This window comes from Pristiophorus japonicus, chromosome 1 (genome assembly GCF_044704955.1).
Source record: "Pristiophorus japonicus isolate sPriJap1 chromosome 1, sPriJap1.hap1, whole genome shotgun sequence".
Classification (NCBI taxonomy): Eukaryota; Metazoa; Chordata; class Chondrichthyes; family Pristiophoridae; genus Pristiophorus; species Pristiophorus japonicus.
Window position 1 is genome coordinate 70,952,523 of NC_091977.1, and position 15,758 is coordinate 70,968,280.

Genomic DNA, 15,758 nt, shown 5'->3' on the forward strand with positions numbered 1-15,758 from the left:
GCAGCTGCAGGACATTTTGGAGGGGGGAGGGTGAACAGCCAGTTGTTGTGGTGCATATAGGTAAAAAACAGGATGAGCTGAATTGAGAGAGCTAGCAGTTAAATTAAAAAGCAGGCCCTCAAAAAGGTAGTAATCTCAGGATTACTATTAGTGCCACATGCTAGTCAGAGTAGGAATTGCAGAATAGCGAAGATAAATACGTGGCTTGAGGAGTGGTGCAGGAGGGAGGGATTCAAATTCCTGGGACATTGGAACTGGTTCTGTGGGAGTTGGGACCAGTACAAACTGGACGGTCTGCACCTGGGCAGGACTGGAACCAATGTCCTCGGGGGAGTGTTTGCTAGTGCTGTTGGGGAGGAGTTAAACTAATATGGCAGGGGGATGGGAACCTATGCAGGGAGACAGAGGGAAGTAAAATGGGGGCAGAAGCGAAAGATAGAAAGAAGAAAAGTAACAGTGGAGGGCAGAGAAACCTAAGGCAAAAATCAAAAAGGGCCACATTGCAACAAAAGTCTAAAAGGGACAAAGTGTGTTAAAAAGAAAAGTCTGAAGGCTCTGTGCCTCAATGCGAGGAGTATTCGTAATAAGGTGGACGAATTAACTGTGCAGGCAGCTATTAACAAACTTGATAGAATTGGGATTACGGAGACATGGCTCCAGGGTGACCAAGGCTGGGAACTCAACATCCATGGGTATTCAACATTCAGAAAGGATAGACAGAAAGGAAAAGGAGGTGGGGTAGCGTTGCTGGTTAGAGAAGAAATGAACACAACAGTAAGGAAGGACATTAGCTTAGATGATGTGGAATTTATATGGGTAGAGCTGCGGAATACCACAAGGGCACTAGTGGGAGTTGTATACAAACCACCAAACAGTAATAGTGAGGTTGGGGGATGGCATCAAACAAGAAATTAGGGATGCAATAAAAAGGTACAGCAGTTATCATGCGTGACTTTAATCTACACATAGATTGGGCTAACCAAATTGGTAGCAATGCGGTGGAAGAGTTTTTCCTGGAGTGTATTAGGGATGGTTTTCTCGACTAATATGTCGAGAAACCAACTAGAGTGCTGGCCATCCTAGACTGGGTGATGTGTAACGAGAAAGGACTAATTAGCAATCTTGTTGTGCAAGGCCCCTTGGGGAAGAGTGACCATAATATGGTAGAATTCTTTATTAAGATGGAGAGTGACACAGTTAATTCAGAGAGTAGAGTCCTGAACTTAAGGAAAGGTAACTTCGATGGTATGAGATGTGAATTGGCTAGAATAGACTGACAAATGATACTTAAAGGGTTGACGGTGGATAGGCAATGACAAACATTTAAAGATCAAATGGATGAACTTCAACAATTGTACATCCCGGTCTGGAGTAAAAATAAAACGGGGAAGGTGGCTCAACCATGTCTAACAAGGGAAATTAGGGATAGTGTTAAATCCAAGGAAGGGGCATATAAATTGGCCAGAAAAAGCAGCAAACCTGAGGACTGGGAGAAATTTAGAATTCAACAGAGGAGGACAAAGGGTTTAATTAGGAGGGGGAAAAGAGAGTATGAGAGGAAGCTTGCTGGGAACATTAAAAATTGCCTGCAAAAACTTTGATATATGTGAAGAGAAAAAGATTAGTGAAGACAAACGTAGGTTCCTTGCAGTCAGAATCAGGTGAATTTATAAATGGGGAACAAAGAAATGGCAGACCAACTGAACAAACACTTTGGTTCTGTCTTCACGAAGGAAGACACAAATAACCTTCCGGAAATAATAGGGGACCGAGGGTCTAGCGAGAAGGAGGAACTGAAGGAAATCCTTGAGTCAGGAAATTGTGTTGGGGAAATTGATGGGATTGAAGGCCGATAAATCCCCAGGGCCTGATAGTCTGCATCCCAGAGTACTTAAGGAAGTGGCCCTAGAAAAGTGGATGCATTGGTGATCATTTTCCAACAGTCTATCGACTCTGGATCAGTTCCTATGGACTGGAGGGTAGCTAATGTAACACCACTTTTTAAAAAAGGGAGCGAGAAAACAGGGAATTATAGACCAGTTAGCCTGACATCAGTAGTGGGGAAAATGTTGGAATCAATTATTTAAGTTGAAATAGCAGCACATTTGGAAAGCAGTGACAGGATCGGTCCAAGTCAGCATGGATTTGTGAAAGGGAAATCATGCTTGACAAATCTTCTGGAATTTTTTGAGGATGTAACTAGTAGAGTGGACAAGGGAGAACCAGTGGATGTGGTGTATTTGGACTTTCAAAAAGGCCTTCGACAAGGTCCCACACAAGAGATTGGTGTGCAAAACTAAAGCACATGGTAATGGGGGCAATGTATTGACATGGATAGAGAACTGGTTGGCAGACAGGAAGCAGAGAGTTGGGATAAACGGGTCCTTTTCAGAATGGCAGGCAGTGACTAGTGGGGTGCCGCAGGGCTGGGATCCAGCTATTTACAATATACATCAATGATTTAGATGAAGGAATTCAGTGTAATATCTCCAAGTTTGCTGATGACACTAAGCTGGGTGGCGGTGTGAGCTGTGAGGAGGATGGTAACAGGCTGTAGGGTGACTTGGACAGGTTAGATGAGTGGGCGAATGCATGGCAGATGCAGTATAATGTGGATAAATGTGAGGTTATCCACTTTGGAAGGCAGATTATCTGAATGGCAGCAGATTAGGAAAAGGGGAAGTGCAACGAGACCTGGGTGTCATGGTACATCAGTCATTGAAGGTTGGCATGCAGGTACAGCAGGCAGTGAAGGCGGCAAATGGCATGTTGGCCTTCAAAGCTTGGGGGTTTGAGTATAGGAGCAGGGAGGTCTTGCTGCAGCTGTACAGGGCTCGGTGAGGCCTCACCTGGATTAGTATGTTCAGTTTTGGTCTCCTAATCTGAGGAAGGACGTTCTTGCTATTGAGGGAGTGCAGCGAAGGCTCACCAGACTGATTCCCAGGATGGCAAGACTGACGGATGAGGAGAGATCGGATCGACTGGGCCTGTATTCAATGGAGTTTAGAAGAATGAGAGGGGTTTCTCATAGAAACATAAAATTCTGACGGGACTGGACAGGTTAGATGCAGTAAGAATGTTCCCGATGTTGGGGGTGTCCAGAACAAGGGGTCACAGTCTAAAGATATGAGGTAAGGCATTTTAGGACTGAGATGAGGAGAAACTTCTTCACTCAGAGTTGTTAACCTGTGGAATGCTCTTCCGCAGAGAGTTGTTGATGCCAGTTTGTTAGATATATTCAAGAGGAGTTGGATATGGCCCTTACGGCTTAAAGGATCAAGGGGTATGGAGAGAAAGCAGGAAAGGGGTACTGAGGTGAATGATCAGCCATGATCTTACTGAATGGTGGTGCAGGCTCGAAAGGGTCGAATGGCCTGCTCCTGCACCTATTTTCAATGTTTCGATGTGTAATTCTGGATAGTCCCAATGTGACTCCAGGACACAGTGGTGTGAAATTCCTCCGGACAGAGCCTTGTTCTACTCAAGATTGATACGATTGGAGAGCATAAATCCAGTGCTCAGGCAGTCCATTGTACTTGCTAAACAGAAGCAGGAAAACATGTTTTGAGAGCCACTGGAGAACACAGCTCTGCAAAGTGCACTCTGCAGCTACAGACTGTTCGCTCATTACAGCCACAACCTAACAAAGATGCAATGGGATCAGCGGAAGAGAACAGCTCAACATCTTCTCTACTGTTCACGTGCAATTGTAAATAAGGAATGTGGAATGGTATCTTCTGAGGAAAGCATTGGGAGATTCTGTAATCTGAGAGAGAGAGAGAGTACTCTTCATTAAGACTATTTATATTGTAAGTTGTCAACCAACAAATCGGACAATCAGCCATCCCCAGCTGAAACACAACATGGGGTCGAGAAAAGGTCAAATTAGTATCTGAAAACAGATAAGTTAACATTTTTCTCAAATGCTGACTGACCTGTGCATTTTCGGTATTTTTTAGTGGTAGGATGTTGTCAACAAAAAACAAAATGTCTGCTTCTGTTTATGCAGCACCAGCAAAATCCTAGCAGTTAGCTCCCAAATTTAATTTTTGCTGACACTGACAATTCATGGCATATGTACTCACACCGGGGCAGAAGAGATTACACTGCCTGCTACATGTAGCCACTGTAAACACATTTACAATGTCCAATTTTTCACGCTTTTGGGAATTCAAGATTTGCCAATTAACCTTTCAGCATTTTGCTGACAAATTAGCTAAATTTCATGATTACATACATTTCATTAAACTGGACTGTTAAATCCTTCAAAGAAGGAAAAGGTAAAAGCTGTAAACTTCTCCAGTGTGTAGAAGCAAGATCGAGAAAAAGAGGCTGCAACTAAACTCTTTGTGTGAGATAGGACCATCCACATGAATTCAGCTTGTCTCCCCTCCTTTTAAACTTTGATGCAGCTGCATTACCAAAGATTTAGGGATGGTTAGAGTTTATTGATGTATCAATTTGCAGATCTTATCTTCACCAATAATTGCAGTGCCTTTTGAAGCTCATCATCACTGAGCCTCAAAACAGCCTGAAAACCAGCTTAGGTTTCACAGAATAAAATTTCCTAGTTCACCATTTTAGGGGACATGAACTCGACATTATAATGAACATTTAGGAAAAGATCCCCCATCATTACTACTAAATTACATTTTGGTACTTCTACTTACCTCAGATTTAGAAGATATATCATCTAATGCAGAGTCATTTGGATCTACAATGTCTTCAAATGGTGGTAAACTAGGCTTCTTTGTCTCTATCGCTTCACTTTCCATTCTGACTTTTGTTGCCTTAACCTGCGATTTGTCCTTCATTTGTTTCTTTTCAGAAGAAAGTGGTTGTGGAGAAGCAGTGGAAAAGCTTTTAAACAAAAATTCAGAGCTGCTTTTCTTTTTTTTCTTAGCTACAAGTTCATCGGAGTCTGTATTAGGAGGCCTCTTGGTCGGAGCCTTAACGTCCTGTCGAATGCCGGTCCCACTTACAATGTTGTTTTCCAATGCTTTTGGCTCTTTTGACATTGGTTTTGGTTCCTTAAATGCTGTCTTAGGAACAATTTTCTCATCTCTAAGTGGTTTGTTTTCTTTGGGTTTTTTTGAGGACTCTTTGGAAGTTTTACTGTGTTCCCTGGAAGGTTCTTTGAAGGCACTTTTGTGCTCTTTCGAGTCTTTAGATGATGGTTTGTCCTTGTGCTCTTTCATGGATTTGTGGGGCTTGGAGAAGCTATTACTGCTGTTAGTGCTGCTGCTCTTATTTGGATCCTAGAATATGGAACAGAAAAAGAGGGGGAAAAGAAAATTTTATAAACCCAAAAGATTAGTAAATGTGAAAACATGCTTCAGCGCAACAGTCTCTGCTGAGTTACGAGACTGCAACAGGAGAGTTACAAATGGATCTTGGTGTCTTGGCACTAGTGAGGAAAATCTCACCATATTTCCGCTCCTCCTGGAATGAATGCATATATGAATATTAGGACAGGATAAGATCATACACCAGTACTCACAAAAGAGCAAATTGTCTGCTCACACTTACGGTCAAGAGCTGCTTATAAATAATGTGCCACATGCAAAAGGTACTGGAGGGTGCTTAACATCCATGGAACTGTGCCCCATCACATGCATCTTCAGGAGGGGTAGAGATATATTTGACAAGAGAAAAGTCTCCATCGATTAGGCAATTTTTCAGAACTTGTTGACAATTCCCATTCAGATGCATTCTTCTTCACACTAAATCGACATTAATGGGATTGTGATGGATAGCACTGCTGAAGTGCACTAGCTGGCTTGTGATCGTGTCTACTGGTTGATCGTACCTACCAAGAGGATATGGGGATGCAGGAAGAGAATGGAAAATGATTGGTGCTTCAATTTAAAGTTTGCTGCTTCCTTTTATAGCTGTTGTATGAAAAAAAAAGTTTAATGTTAAAATACGTCGACACTTACTTGAGATCTGTATTAATATACATTAAAATAATAACATTTTGCTACTGCAACTGGTTAGATGCTAGATCTTTCATCACTCTTTCCCATAAAGTAGTGCATGCAAAATTCGCATCTGTTCAAAAATTAGTAGAAAAATTCTGGCTTCCCAGGACCACCCCACTTAAATCCTCAAGCTTCTAAATCTTGGTGACACCACTGAATAGAATCATTCTGGTAATAAACCACCAGACTTCAGACCACACACATGGAATGCAGTTGATGTGCAGTACTAGAATTTCTAATAAAAATCGAAGACTATAATAATGTCACAATAAATGGATTTTTTAAAAAAGTTATTGAAAATAGAGAACTAAAATATTTTAAAATGTTAAGCATCACAATTTTTTTTTTAAAATAGAAAAGCCAATTTTTAAAAAATAGATATGCAATCACTTTAAACCTTTGGGGTCTGAAAATGCTTGGTGATTTTTGAAATGGGAAAACAGTTTTTCCATTACACTGGTTTTGTGCAATCATATTAAAGCATAAATGCTGGGCACAGAACATGAGTAAATTACAAGCACATTAAGTGCTACTTTAATTACACTATGGCTACATTTAAATGGAAAAATGTATTCTAACAATTTTGAAGATACAGCAGTCTTTACAGACCAAGTTTTATTCAATTCCTTTGACTGCAATTTCCAGCCAACTTCTGTGTACAGAATTCAGAGGCTTCCCGCGGGCAAATACCTCCGATCCACAAGAAAAGTACACCTACCTAGTGCCTCCGTATCTTCGGACTCTTGTGGTCCTGGGCCTCTAGGCATACGCCTGCATTAAAGGTCCACATATTATAATTTTCGGGTTTTCGCACATGCGCATTGCATGTGGAAACCCAGAACTTGCGAGGGCAGTTACGACCGTGCGTGCGATCATAGACCCCAGAAATTTTGGGTCGTTAAGTTTCTCTTTCATCCACTCCAATGCTTTTTCTACATCGGAAAAATATAAAATCAAACTCAAACTAATCTCAGCGTCCACAATGGTATCTGGATTTTAAGAATTCATCAGATGGATAGGACTACAGTTAGTAGATAATTAGCTCATGGTCCTGGATGTTAATTTCTCAGCAGTTCATCAATTCATCGGAATCAAAATGACAAAGTTAATAAGGACAATTATATATGCAAATATTTTGCTTGAAAAAAATTCTACCAATTAATGGCTATATTTGATTTGAAGTTGTTTGAAATGCATAGGAGGAAACCTGTAGGGCCCTTAAAGCTTGCTACCATATAACTTAGTCAACTTTTGTAAACAATTAGGGTTACAGGGAGCGGGCGGATAAGTGGAGCTGAGTCCACGGCCAGATCAGCCATGATCTTATTGAATGGCGGAGCAGGCTCGAGGGGCTAGATGGCCTACTCCTGTTCCTAATTCTTATGTTCTTATGTTCTTATCTGCAATACTCCTAACATTTCTATGAGAAGAATAACAGGCCTCATTAAAGGACTGATGGAAGATACTGAAACAGAAGTCAAGTCGTTTCCAAGCTGCGAACAAGCCTTTCATCTCGCAATGCATTTTCCACATTGGAGAAAAATAGTGTTATTAGAAATAACAAAGTTGTCCAACCAGAGAACATTTGCACAGAAAAAAAAAAGTTTCAGTGCGTTCAACATAGCTCTGAAAAACAGAACATGTTAAACACTGCAAATCTCATGAGGTTTATATCCTGATTACTGAAAGGAAAAGTTGAAAGACAACAAACGCTAAGTTTGTTTACCGTTTAAGTCCATCACTGTTGCCTCCGGCGTTAGCCATGTGACTAGGGCAATCTAGTATATCGACTTATTCATGGCTATCAACAATACTTCAAATGGTCAAGACAAGATTTGTTTTTTCAAAGCTGGAGATGTAATGATTTTTCCTTCTTCATTTCCTCTTCCCACCCATTCTCACGCCATCCAAAACATGTAGAAGAACATAACATAATAGAAGAATTAGGAACAGGAGTAGGCCATCTAGCCCCTCAAGCCTGTTCCGCCATTCAACAAGATCATGGCTGATCTGGCCGTGGACTCAGCTCCAGTTATCCGCCCGCTCCCCATAACCCTTAATTCCCGTATTGGTTAAAAATCTATCTATCTGTGATTTGAATACATTCAATGAGCTAGCCTCAACTGCTTCCCTGGGCAGAGAATTCCACAGATTCACAACCCTCTGGGAGAAGAAATTCCTTCTCAACTCGGTTTTAAATTGGCTCCCCCGTATTTTGAGGCTGTGCCCCCTAGTTCTAGTCTCCCCTACCAGTGGAAACAACCTCTCTGCCTCTATCTTGTCTATCCCTTTCATTATTTTAAATGTTTCTATAAGATCACCCCACATCCTTCTGAACTCCAACGAGTAAAGACCCAGTCGACTCAATCTATCATCATAAGGTAACCCCCTCATCTCTGGAATCAGCCTAATGAATCGTCTCTGTAACCCTTCCAAAGCTAGTATATCCTTCCTTAAGTAAGGTGACCAAAACTGCACGCAGTACTCCAGGTGCGGCCTCACCAATACCCTATACAGTTGCAGCAGGACCTCCCTGCTTTTGTACTCCATCCCTCTCGCAATGAAGGCCAACATTCCATTCGCCTTCCTGATTATCTGCTACACCTGCAAACTAACTTTTTGGGATTCATGCACAAGGACCCCCAGGTCCCTCTGCACCGCAGCATGTTGTAATTTCTCCCCATTCAAATAATATTCCCTTTCGCTTTCCCCCCCCCCCCAAGGTGGATGACCTCACATTTTCCAACATTGTATTCCATCTGCCAAACCTTAGCCCATTCGCTTAACCTATCTAAATCTCTTTGCAGCCTCTCTGTCCTCTACACAACCTGCTTTCCCACTAATCTTTGTGTCATCTGCAAATTTTGTTACACTACACTCTGTCCCCTCTTCCAAATCATCGATGTATATTGTAAACAGTTGTGGTCCCAGCACCGATCCCTGTGGCACACCACTAACCACCGATTTCCAACCCGAAAAGGACCCATTTATCCCGACTCTCTGTTAGCCCGCCAATTCTCGATCCATGCTAATACATTTCCTCTGACTCCGCGTACCTTTATCTTCTGCAGTAACCTTTTGTGTGGCACCTTATCGAATGCCTTTTGGAAATCTAAATACACCACATCCATCGGTACACCTCTATCCACCATGCTCATTATATCCACAAAGAATTCCAGTAAATTAGTTAAACATGATTTCCCCTTTATGAATCCATGTTGCGTCTGCTTGACTGCACTGTTCCTATCTAGATGTCCCGCTATTTCCTCCTTAATGATAGCTTCGAGCATTTTCCCCACTACAGATGTTAAACTAACTGGCCTATTGTTACCTGCCTCTTTTTTTTTTTTAAAACAGAGGTGTTACATTAGCTGCTTTCCAATCCACTGGTACCTCCCCAGAGTCCAGAGAATTTTGGTAGATTCTCACGAAAGCATCTGCTATAACTTCCGCCATCTCTTTTAATACCCTGGGATGCATTTCATCAGGACCAGGGGACTTGTCTACCTTGAGTCCCATTAGCCTGTCCAGCACTAACCCCCTAGTGATAGTGATTATCTCAAGGTCCTCCCTTCCCACATTCCCATGACCAGCAATTTTTGGCATGGTTTTTGTGCCTTCCATTGTGAAGACCGAAGCAAAATAATTGTTTAAGGTCTCAGCCATTTCCACATTTCCCATTATTAAATCCCCCTTCTCATCTTTTAAGGGACCAACATTACTTTAGTCACTCTCTTCCATTTTATATATCTGTAAAAGCTTTTACTATCTGTTTTTATGTTTTGCGCAAGTTTACTTTCGTAATCTATCTTTCCTTTCTTTATTGCTTTCTTAGTCATTCTTTGCTGTCGTTTAAAATTTTCCCAATCTTCTAATTTCCCACTAACCTTGGCCACCTTATATGCATTGGTTTTTAATTTGATACTCTCCTTTATTTCCTTGGTTATCCACGGCTGGTTATCCCTTCTCTTACCACCCTTCTTTTTCACTGGAATATATTTTTGTTGAGCACCATGAAAGAGCTCCTTAAAAGTCCTCCACTGTTCCTCAATTGTGCCACCGTTTAGTCTGTGTTCCCAGTCTACTTTAGCTACCTCTGCCCTCATCCTACTGTAGTCCCCTTTGTTTAAGCATAGTACGCTCATTTGAGACACTACTTCCTCACCCTCAATCTGTATTACAAATTTAACCATACTGTGATCACTCATTCCGAGAGGATCTTTTACTAGGAGATCGTTTATTGTTCCTGTCTCATTACACAGGACCAGATCTAAGATAGCTTGCTCCCTTTTAGGTTCTGTAACATACTGTTCTAAGAAACAATCCCGTATGCATTCTATGAATTTTTCCTCCAGGCTACCCCGTGCGATTTGATTTGACCAATCGATATGTAGGTTCAAATCCCCCATGATTACTGCCGTTCCTTTTTCACATGCCTCTATTATTCCTTTGATTATTGTCCGCCACACCGTGAAGTTATTATTTGGGGGCCTATAAACTACGCCCACCAGTGACTTTTTCCCCTTACTATCTTTAATCTCCACCCACAATGATTCAACATTTTGTTCATTAGAGCCAATATCATCTCTCACAACTGCCCTGATATCATCCTTTATTATAAGAGCTACCCCACCTCCTTTCCCTTCTTGTCTATCCTTCTGAAGTCAGATACTGCTGTATGTTTAATTTCCAATCTTGGCCAACTTGCAACCACATTTCTGTAATGGCTACCAAATCATACCCATTTGTAATGATTTGTGCCGTCAACTCATTTACTTTATTTCGAATGCTGCGTGCGTTTAGGTAGAGTGTTTTAATCCTATTTTTTCAACCATGATTTTTAGTTTTGACCCCCTCCTGCAGCCCCTTTATATTCATATATATTGTCCCTTCCTATCACCTTGTGGTTTACACTTACCCCAGTGCTACTCTGCTCTGTTGCCTCCTGCCTTTTGCATTCTTTCTTGGGGTCCTGTTCATCTGCGCTCTCACCCAATCTAACTAGCTCAGAGACCTCTCCTGGGTTCCAAATACTCCTCGCATTGAGGCACCGAGCTTTCAGGCTTGCCTTTTTATTACACTTTGACCCTTGTGCTGCTGTGTAATGCTACATCTAGTGGCCTAAATGATCAAAACCCATTTAAATGAGAAAATGGGAGCTCAAAGTAGAGTTGATGCTGGAATTCAAACCAACGACCCTCTGGTTGGAAGGGTCCAACACTCTGCTCCCGAAACTACTGCTCCAGAGAGCTAGGTTTCCTGTTCAATACTAACTGAGGTGCTATGATTTCAGACAGTTTTGACATCACACGTGCATAAGTGCATGAAGAGCAATAAAACTTTAGCTCAAGTCTGTTATCTAGCAGTTTATTAGTTGTAGCTAATTAATTAATCCTGATGTTTCGAACCAGACTTTTTACATAGTTAGACTTCAGTTGCAAACTGACCTTTGACCAATGTGAGGACTTGCTTTTCTTCACATCAGAAAGAGTCAAGGGGTTACTAAGAAGGGCAGGGGGATGAAGATTCAATCCAGAAGGGGCTGGTGTTCCATCTGGCATCACCATAATTCATCACAAAAATTACATAAACCGTAGCAAATTCAGGGTAGTTGATATTAGCCACTGTTTAAGAATAAAGGAGAAGAGCCGAATGCCACTGAATTTGTGAATTCTGTTTTGAGGAGGAACCAGCGCACATTTTCTGTTGCAATTTCAAGATCTGAAGTGACCATTCTTTAGCCTGAAGGAAGCAATTTGAATTTAATATTGGGGGCAGGAAAATAATGAACAGAAAACCGAACACCAGATCATCTCATTTCCAAATACGGCAGAAAATCTCTGTGGAGTCTTTTTGGTGAAGAAAATAAAAAAGTGTTCTAAAAATATATAAATATAACTAGAAAATGTCTAATTTGTAGTTTACATTTTAAATAGCAATGCAAAGCTTTAGCCATTGGAAAGCCATGGACAGTCACGTGAACTGTGGTTCAGCTCTTCAAAGAAAGAGAAGAGAGAGCAGTCACAGGATACAGAATGTAATTGTTCCCACAATTTTATAAAGCCTTACAGAAAAAAAAAACATCCGGAAAAAAAAATGATGATCCGGGATCCGAAAAAATAAACTCTGGATAAATCATAGAACGGATACAGCACAGAAAGAGGCCATTCAGCCAATCAAGCCTGTGCCGGCACTCTGCAAAAGCACTTGCCCTGCCCTTTTCCCATAGCCCAGCACATTTTTTTTCCTTCAGGTACTTATCCAATCCACTTCTGAAAGCCACGATCGAGTCAGACACCACCAAGCAGTGCATTCCAGATCTGAACCACTTGCTGCGCAAAAAAACTTTCTTCCGGTCGCCTTTAGTTCTTTTGCCAATCACCTTAAATCTGTGTCCTCTGGTTCTCGATCCTCCTGCCAATGGGAATAGGTTCCCTCGATCTACTCTGATTAAACCCAAGTGATTTTGAACACCTCTATGACATTTCTTCAACCTTCTCTGCTCCATGGAGAACAACCCCGGCTTCTCTAACCCATCCACGTAACTGAAGTTCCTCATCCCTGGAACCAGTCTCGTAAATCTTTTCTGCAACCGTTCGAAGAATAATTTTTTTTTTAATTCATTCCTGGGATGTGAACGTCACTGGCTGGCATTTACTGCCCATCCCGAATTACACTCGAGAAGGTGGTGGTGAGACACCATTTCAGAGGGCAGTTAAAAGTAATTGTAGGTCTGGAGTCATATCGGCCAGACCTTTAAGGATGGCTTCCTTCCCTGAAAGGACATTAGCGAATTAGGTTTTTAAGACAATCTGGTAGTTTCATGGTCACCACTCATTTTATGTTCCAGATTTATTTAATTAACTGAATTTAAATTCCCCCAGCTGCCGTGGTGGGATTTTAACTCGTGTCTCTGGATGATTAGTCCAGACCTCTGGATTACTAGTCCAGTAACAACCACTATGCTAACGTGCCCCATAGTAACATAATTCAATCAAGCAAGTGGTTCTATGCACTGAAAGTCAAACTGCCATGAAACGTGCCCCCAAGGGAATGCCTTGCCACAGCATAGTGCGCCATCTCAGGGCTGGGTTGTAACTGATTTAGTTAGCAAATACAAACATGCTATTGTCAGGATTTCAATGTTCATAAGAGATCTAAAAATATTTTGTTGGATCTTTCATAGTATTTCCCGCACAGAAACAGACCATTCAACCCAACAGGTCCATGTCAGTGTTTATGCTCCATACAAGCCTCCTCACAATGCTTCATCTAATCCCATCAAGGTATCTTTCTATTCCATTCTCCCTCTTGTGTTTATCGAGCTTCCTCTTAAATGCATGCAAGCTCTTCGCCGCAACTACTACTTGTAGAAGCAAATTCCACTTTCTAATCACTCTCTGCGTAAAGACATTTCTGAATTCCCTATTGGATGTATTAGTTACTATCTTATATTTATGACCTCTGATTCTGGTCCCCCACAAGTGGAACCATCCGACAGCTACCCTATCGAACCCTTTCATAATCCTAAAGACCTCTATCCGGTCATCCCTCAGGCTCAGCCTGTTCAGTCTTTCCTGATGGGTATAACCTCTCCGTTCTGGTATCATTCGAGTAAATCTTTTTTACACCTTCTTCAGTGCCTCTATATCCTTTTTATAATATGGAGACCAGAACTGTGTGCAGTACACAAAGTGTGGTCTAATCAAGGTTTTATACAAGTTTAGCATAACTTCTCTGCTTTCAATTCCATCCCTTTTGATACGAATCCCAGTACTTTGTTTGTATTTTTTTTAAATGATCTTATTAACTTGCGTCGCTACTTTGTGATTTATGTATCTGTACCCCAGATCCCTCTGTTCCTCTACCCCATTTAGACATTTATTTTCCAAGCAGTATGTTGTCTCCTTATTCTTCCTATGAATGAACTTTCAAATAAATGGTTATCTTAAAATTGAGAATTTAAAGCATCAACTGAAATGAATTTAAACTCGGTCAGTGTTTAGCCAGGAAGCAATAATAACAGCGGTTTCTTCAGGTGACGACTTAGATTGTTGGGTAAATACAATTGTTCAACTAGGTTTTTTCGATGCCTAGAAGGATTCCTCCAAAACTGTATTGGTCTTCACAGTAGAAGACACTAAAAACATCCCAAAAATAATAGATCATCAAGGGGCGATAGGGAGGAACTAAAAACAATCACTAACACTAGAGAAAAAGTACTAGGCAAACTCATGGGACTAAAGGTGGATAAGTCCCCTGGACCTGATGACCTGCATCCTAGGGTCTTAAAGAAGTGGCTGCAGAGATAGTGGATGCATTGGTTATAATTGGGTGGCAGTGTGAGCTGCGAGGAGGATGCTATGAGGCTGCAGAGTGACTTGGATAGGTCAGGTGAGTGGGCAAATGCATGGCAGATAAAGTATAATGTGGATAAATGTGAGGTTATCCACTTTGATGGTAAAAACAGAGAGACAGACTATTATCTGAATGGTGACAGATTAGGAAAAGGGGAGGTGCAACGAGACCTGGGTGTCATGGTACATCAGTCATTGAAGGTTGGCATGCAGGTACAGCAGGCGGTTAAGAAAGCAAATGGCATGTTGGCCTTCATAGCGCGGGGATTTGAGTACAGGGGCAGGGAGGTGTTACTACAGTTGTACAGGGCCTTGGTGAGGCCACACCTGGAGTATTGTGTACAGTTTTGGTCTCCTAACCCGAGGAAGGACATTCTTGCTATTGAGTGAGTGCAGCGAAGGTTCACCAGACTGATTCCCGGGATGGCGGGACTGACATATCAAGAAAGACTGGATCAATTGGGCTTGTATTCACTGGAGTTCAGAAGAATGAGAGGGGATCTCATAGAAACGTTTAAAATTCTGACGGGTTTAGACAGGTTAGATGCAGGAAGAATGTTCCCAATGTTGGGGAAGTCCAGAACCAGAGGTCACAGTCTAAGGATAAGGGGTAAGTCATTTAGGACCGAGATGAGGAGAAACTTCTTCACCCAGAGAGTGGTGAACCTGTGGAATTCTCTACCACAGAAAGTTGTTGAGGCCAATTCACTAAATATATTCAAAAAGGAGTTAGATGTCATCCTTACTACTAGGGGGATCAAGGGGTATGGCAAGAAAGCAGGAATGGGGTACTGAAGTTGCATGTTCAGCCATGAACTCACTGAATGGCGGTGCAGGCTCGAAGGGCCGAATGGCCTACTCCTGCACCTATTTTCTAATCTACCAAAATTCCCTGGATTCTGGAGAGGCCCCAGCAGATTGGAAAACCACAAATGTAACACCCCTATTCAAGAAAGGAGGGAAAGAGAAATCAGGAAACTACAGACCAGTTAGCCTAACATGTCATTGGTAAAATGCTGGAGCCCATTATTGAAGTGGTAGGAGCAGGACATTTAGAAAATCATAATACAATTCAGAGTCAGTATGGTTTTATGAAAGGGAAATCATGTTTGACAAATTTCCCAGAGTATGTTGAAGATGTAACAAGCAGGGTGGATATAAAGGGGACCAGTAGATGTAATGTATTTGGATTTCCAGAAGGCATTTGCTAAAAGCTCACGGGGAATATATTAGCATGGATAGAGGATTAGCTAACTTACAAAACAGAGAGTCAGGATAAATGGGTCATTTTCAGGTTGGCAAACTGTAACTGGTGGGGCACAGGATCAGTGCTGGGACCTCAACTATTTACAATCTATATTAATGACTTGAATGAAGGGACCAATTGTACTGTAGCCAAATTTGCTGATACAAAGATAGA

At 41.6% G+C, this 15,758-nt stretch overlaps 1 protein-coding gene across 3 annotated transcripts in view; it reads right to left on the reverse strand.

Moving 5' to 3' along the window:
- mllt3 (MLLT3 super elongation complex subunit) overlaps positions 1-15,758 on the reverse strand; it is a 191,137-nt gene that overhangs the window by 90,162 nt on the left and 85,217 nt on the right. For 2 of the 3 annotated variants that reach the window (XM_070880984.1, XM_070880993.1), the window contains exon 5: positions 4,671-5,258. In XM_070880984.1, the coding sequence (XP_070737085.1) occupies positions 4,671-5,258 (588 nt within the window). Of the gene's footprint in view, positions 1-4,670; positions 5,259-11,428; positions 11,548-15,758 lie in introns of all 3 variants that reach the window. The other variant, XM_070881003.1, reaches the window with a different exon arrangement.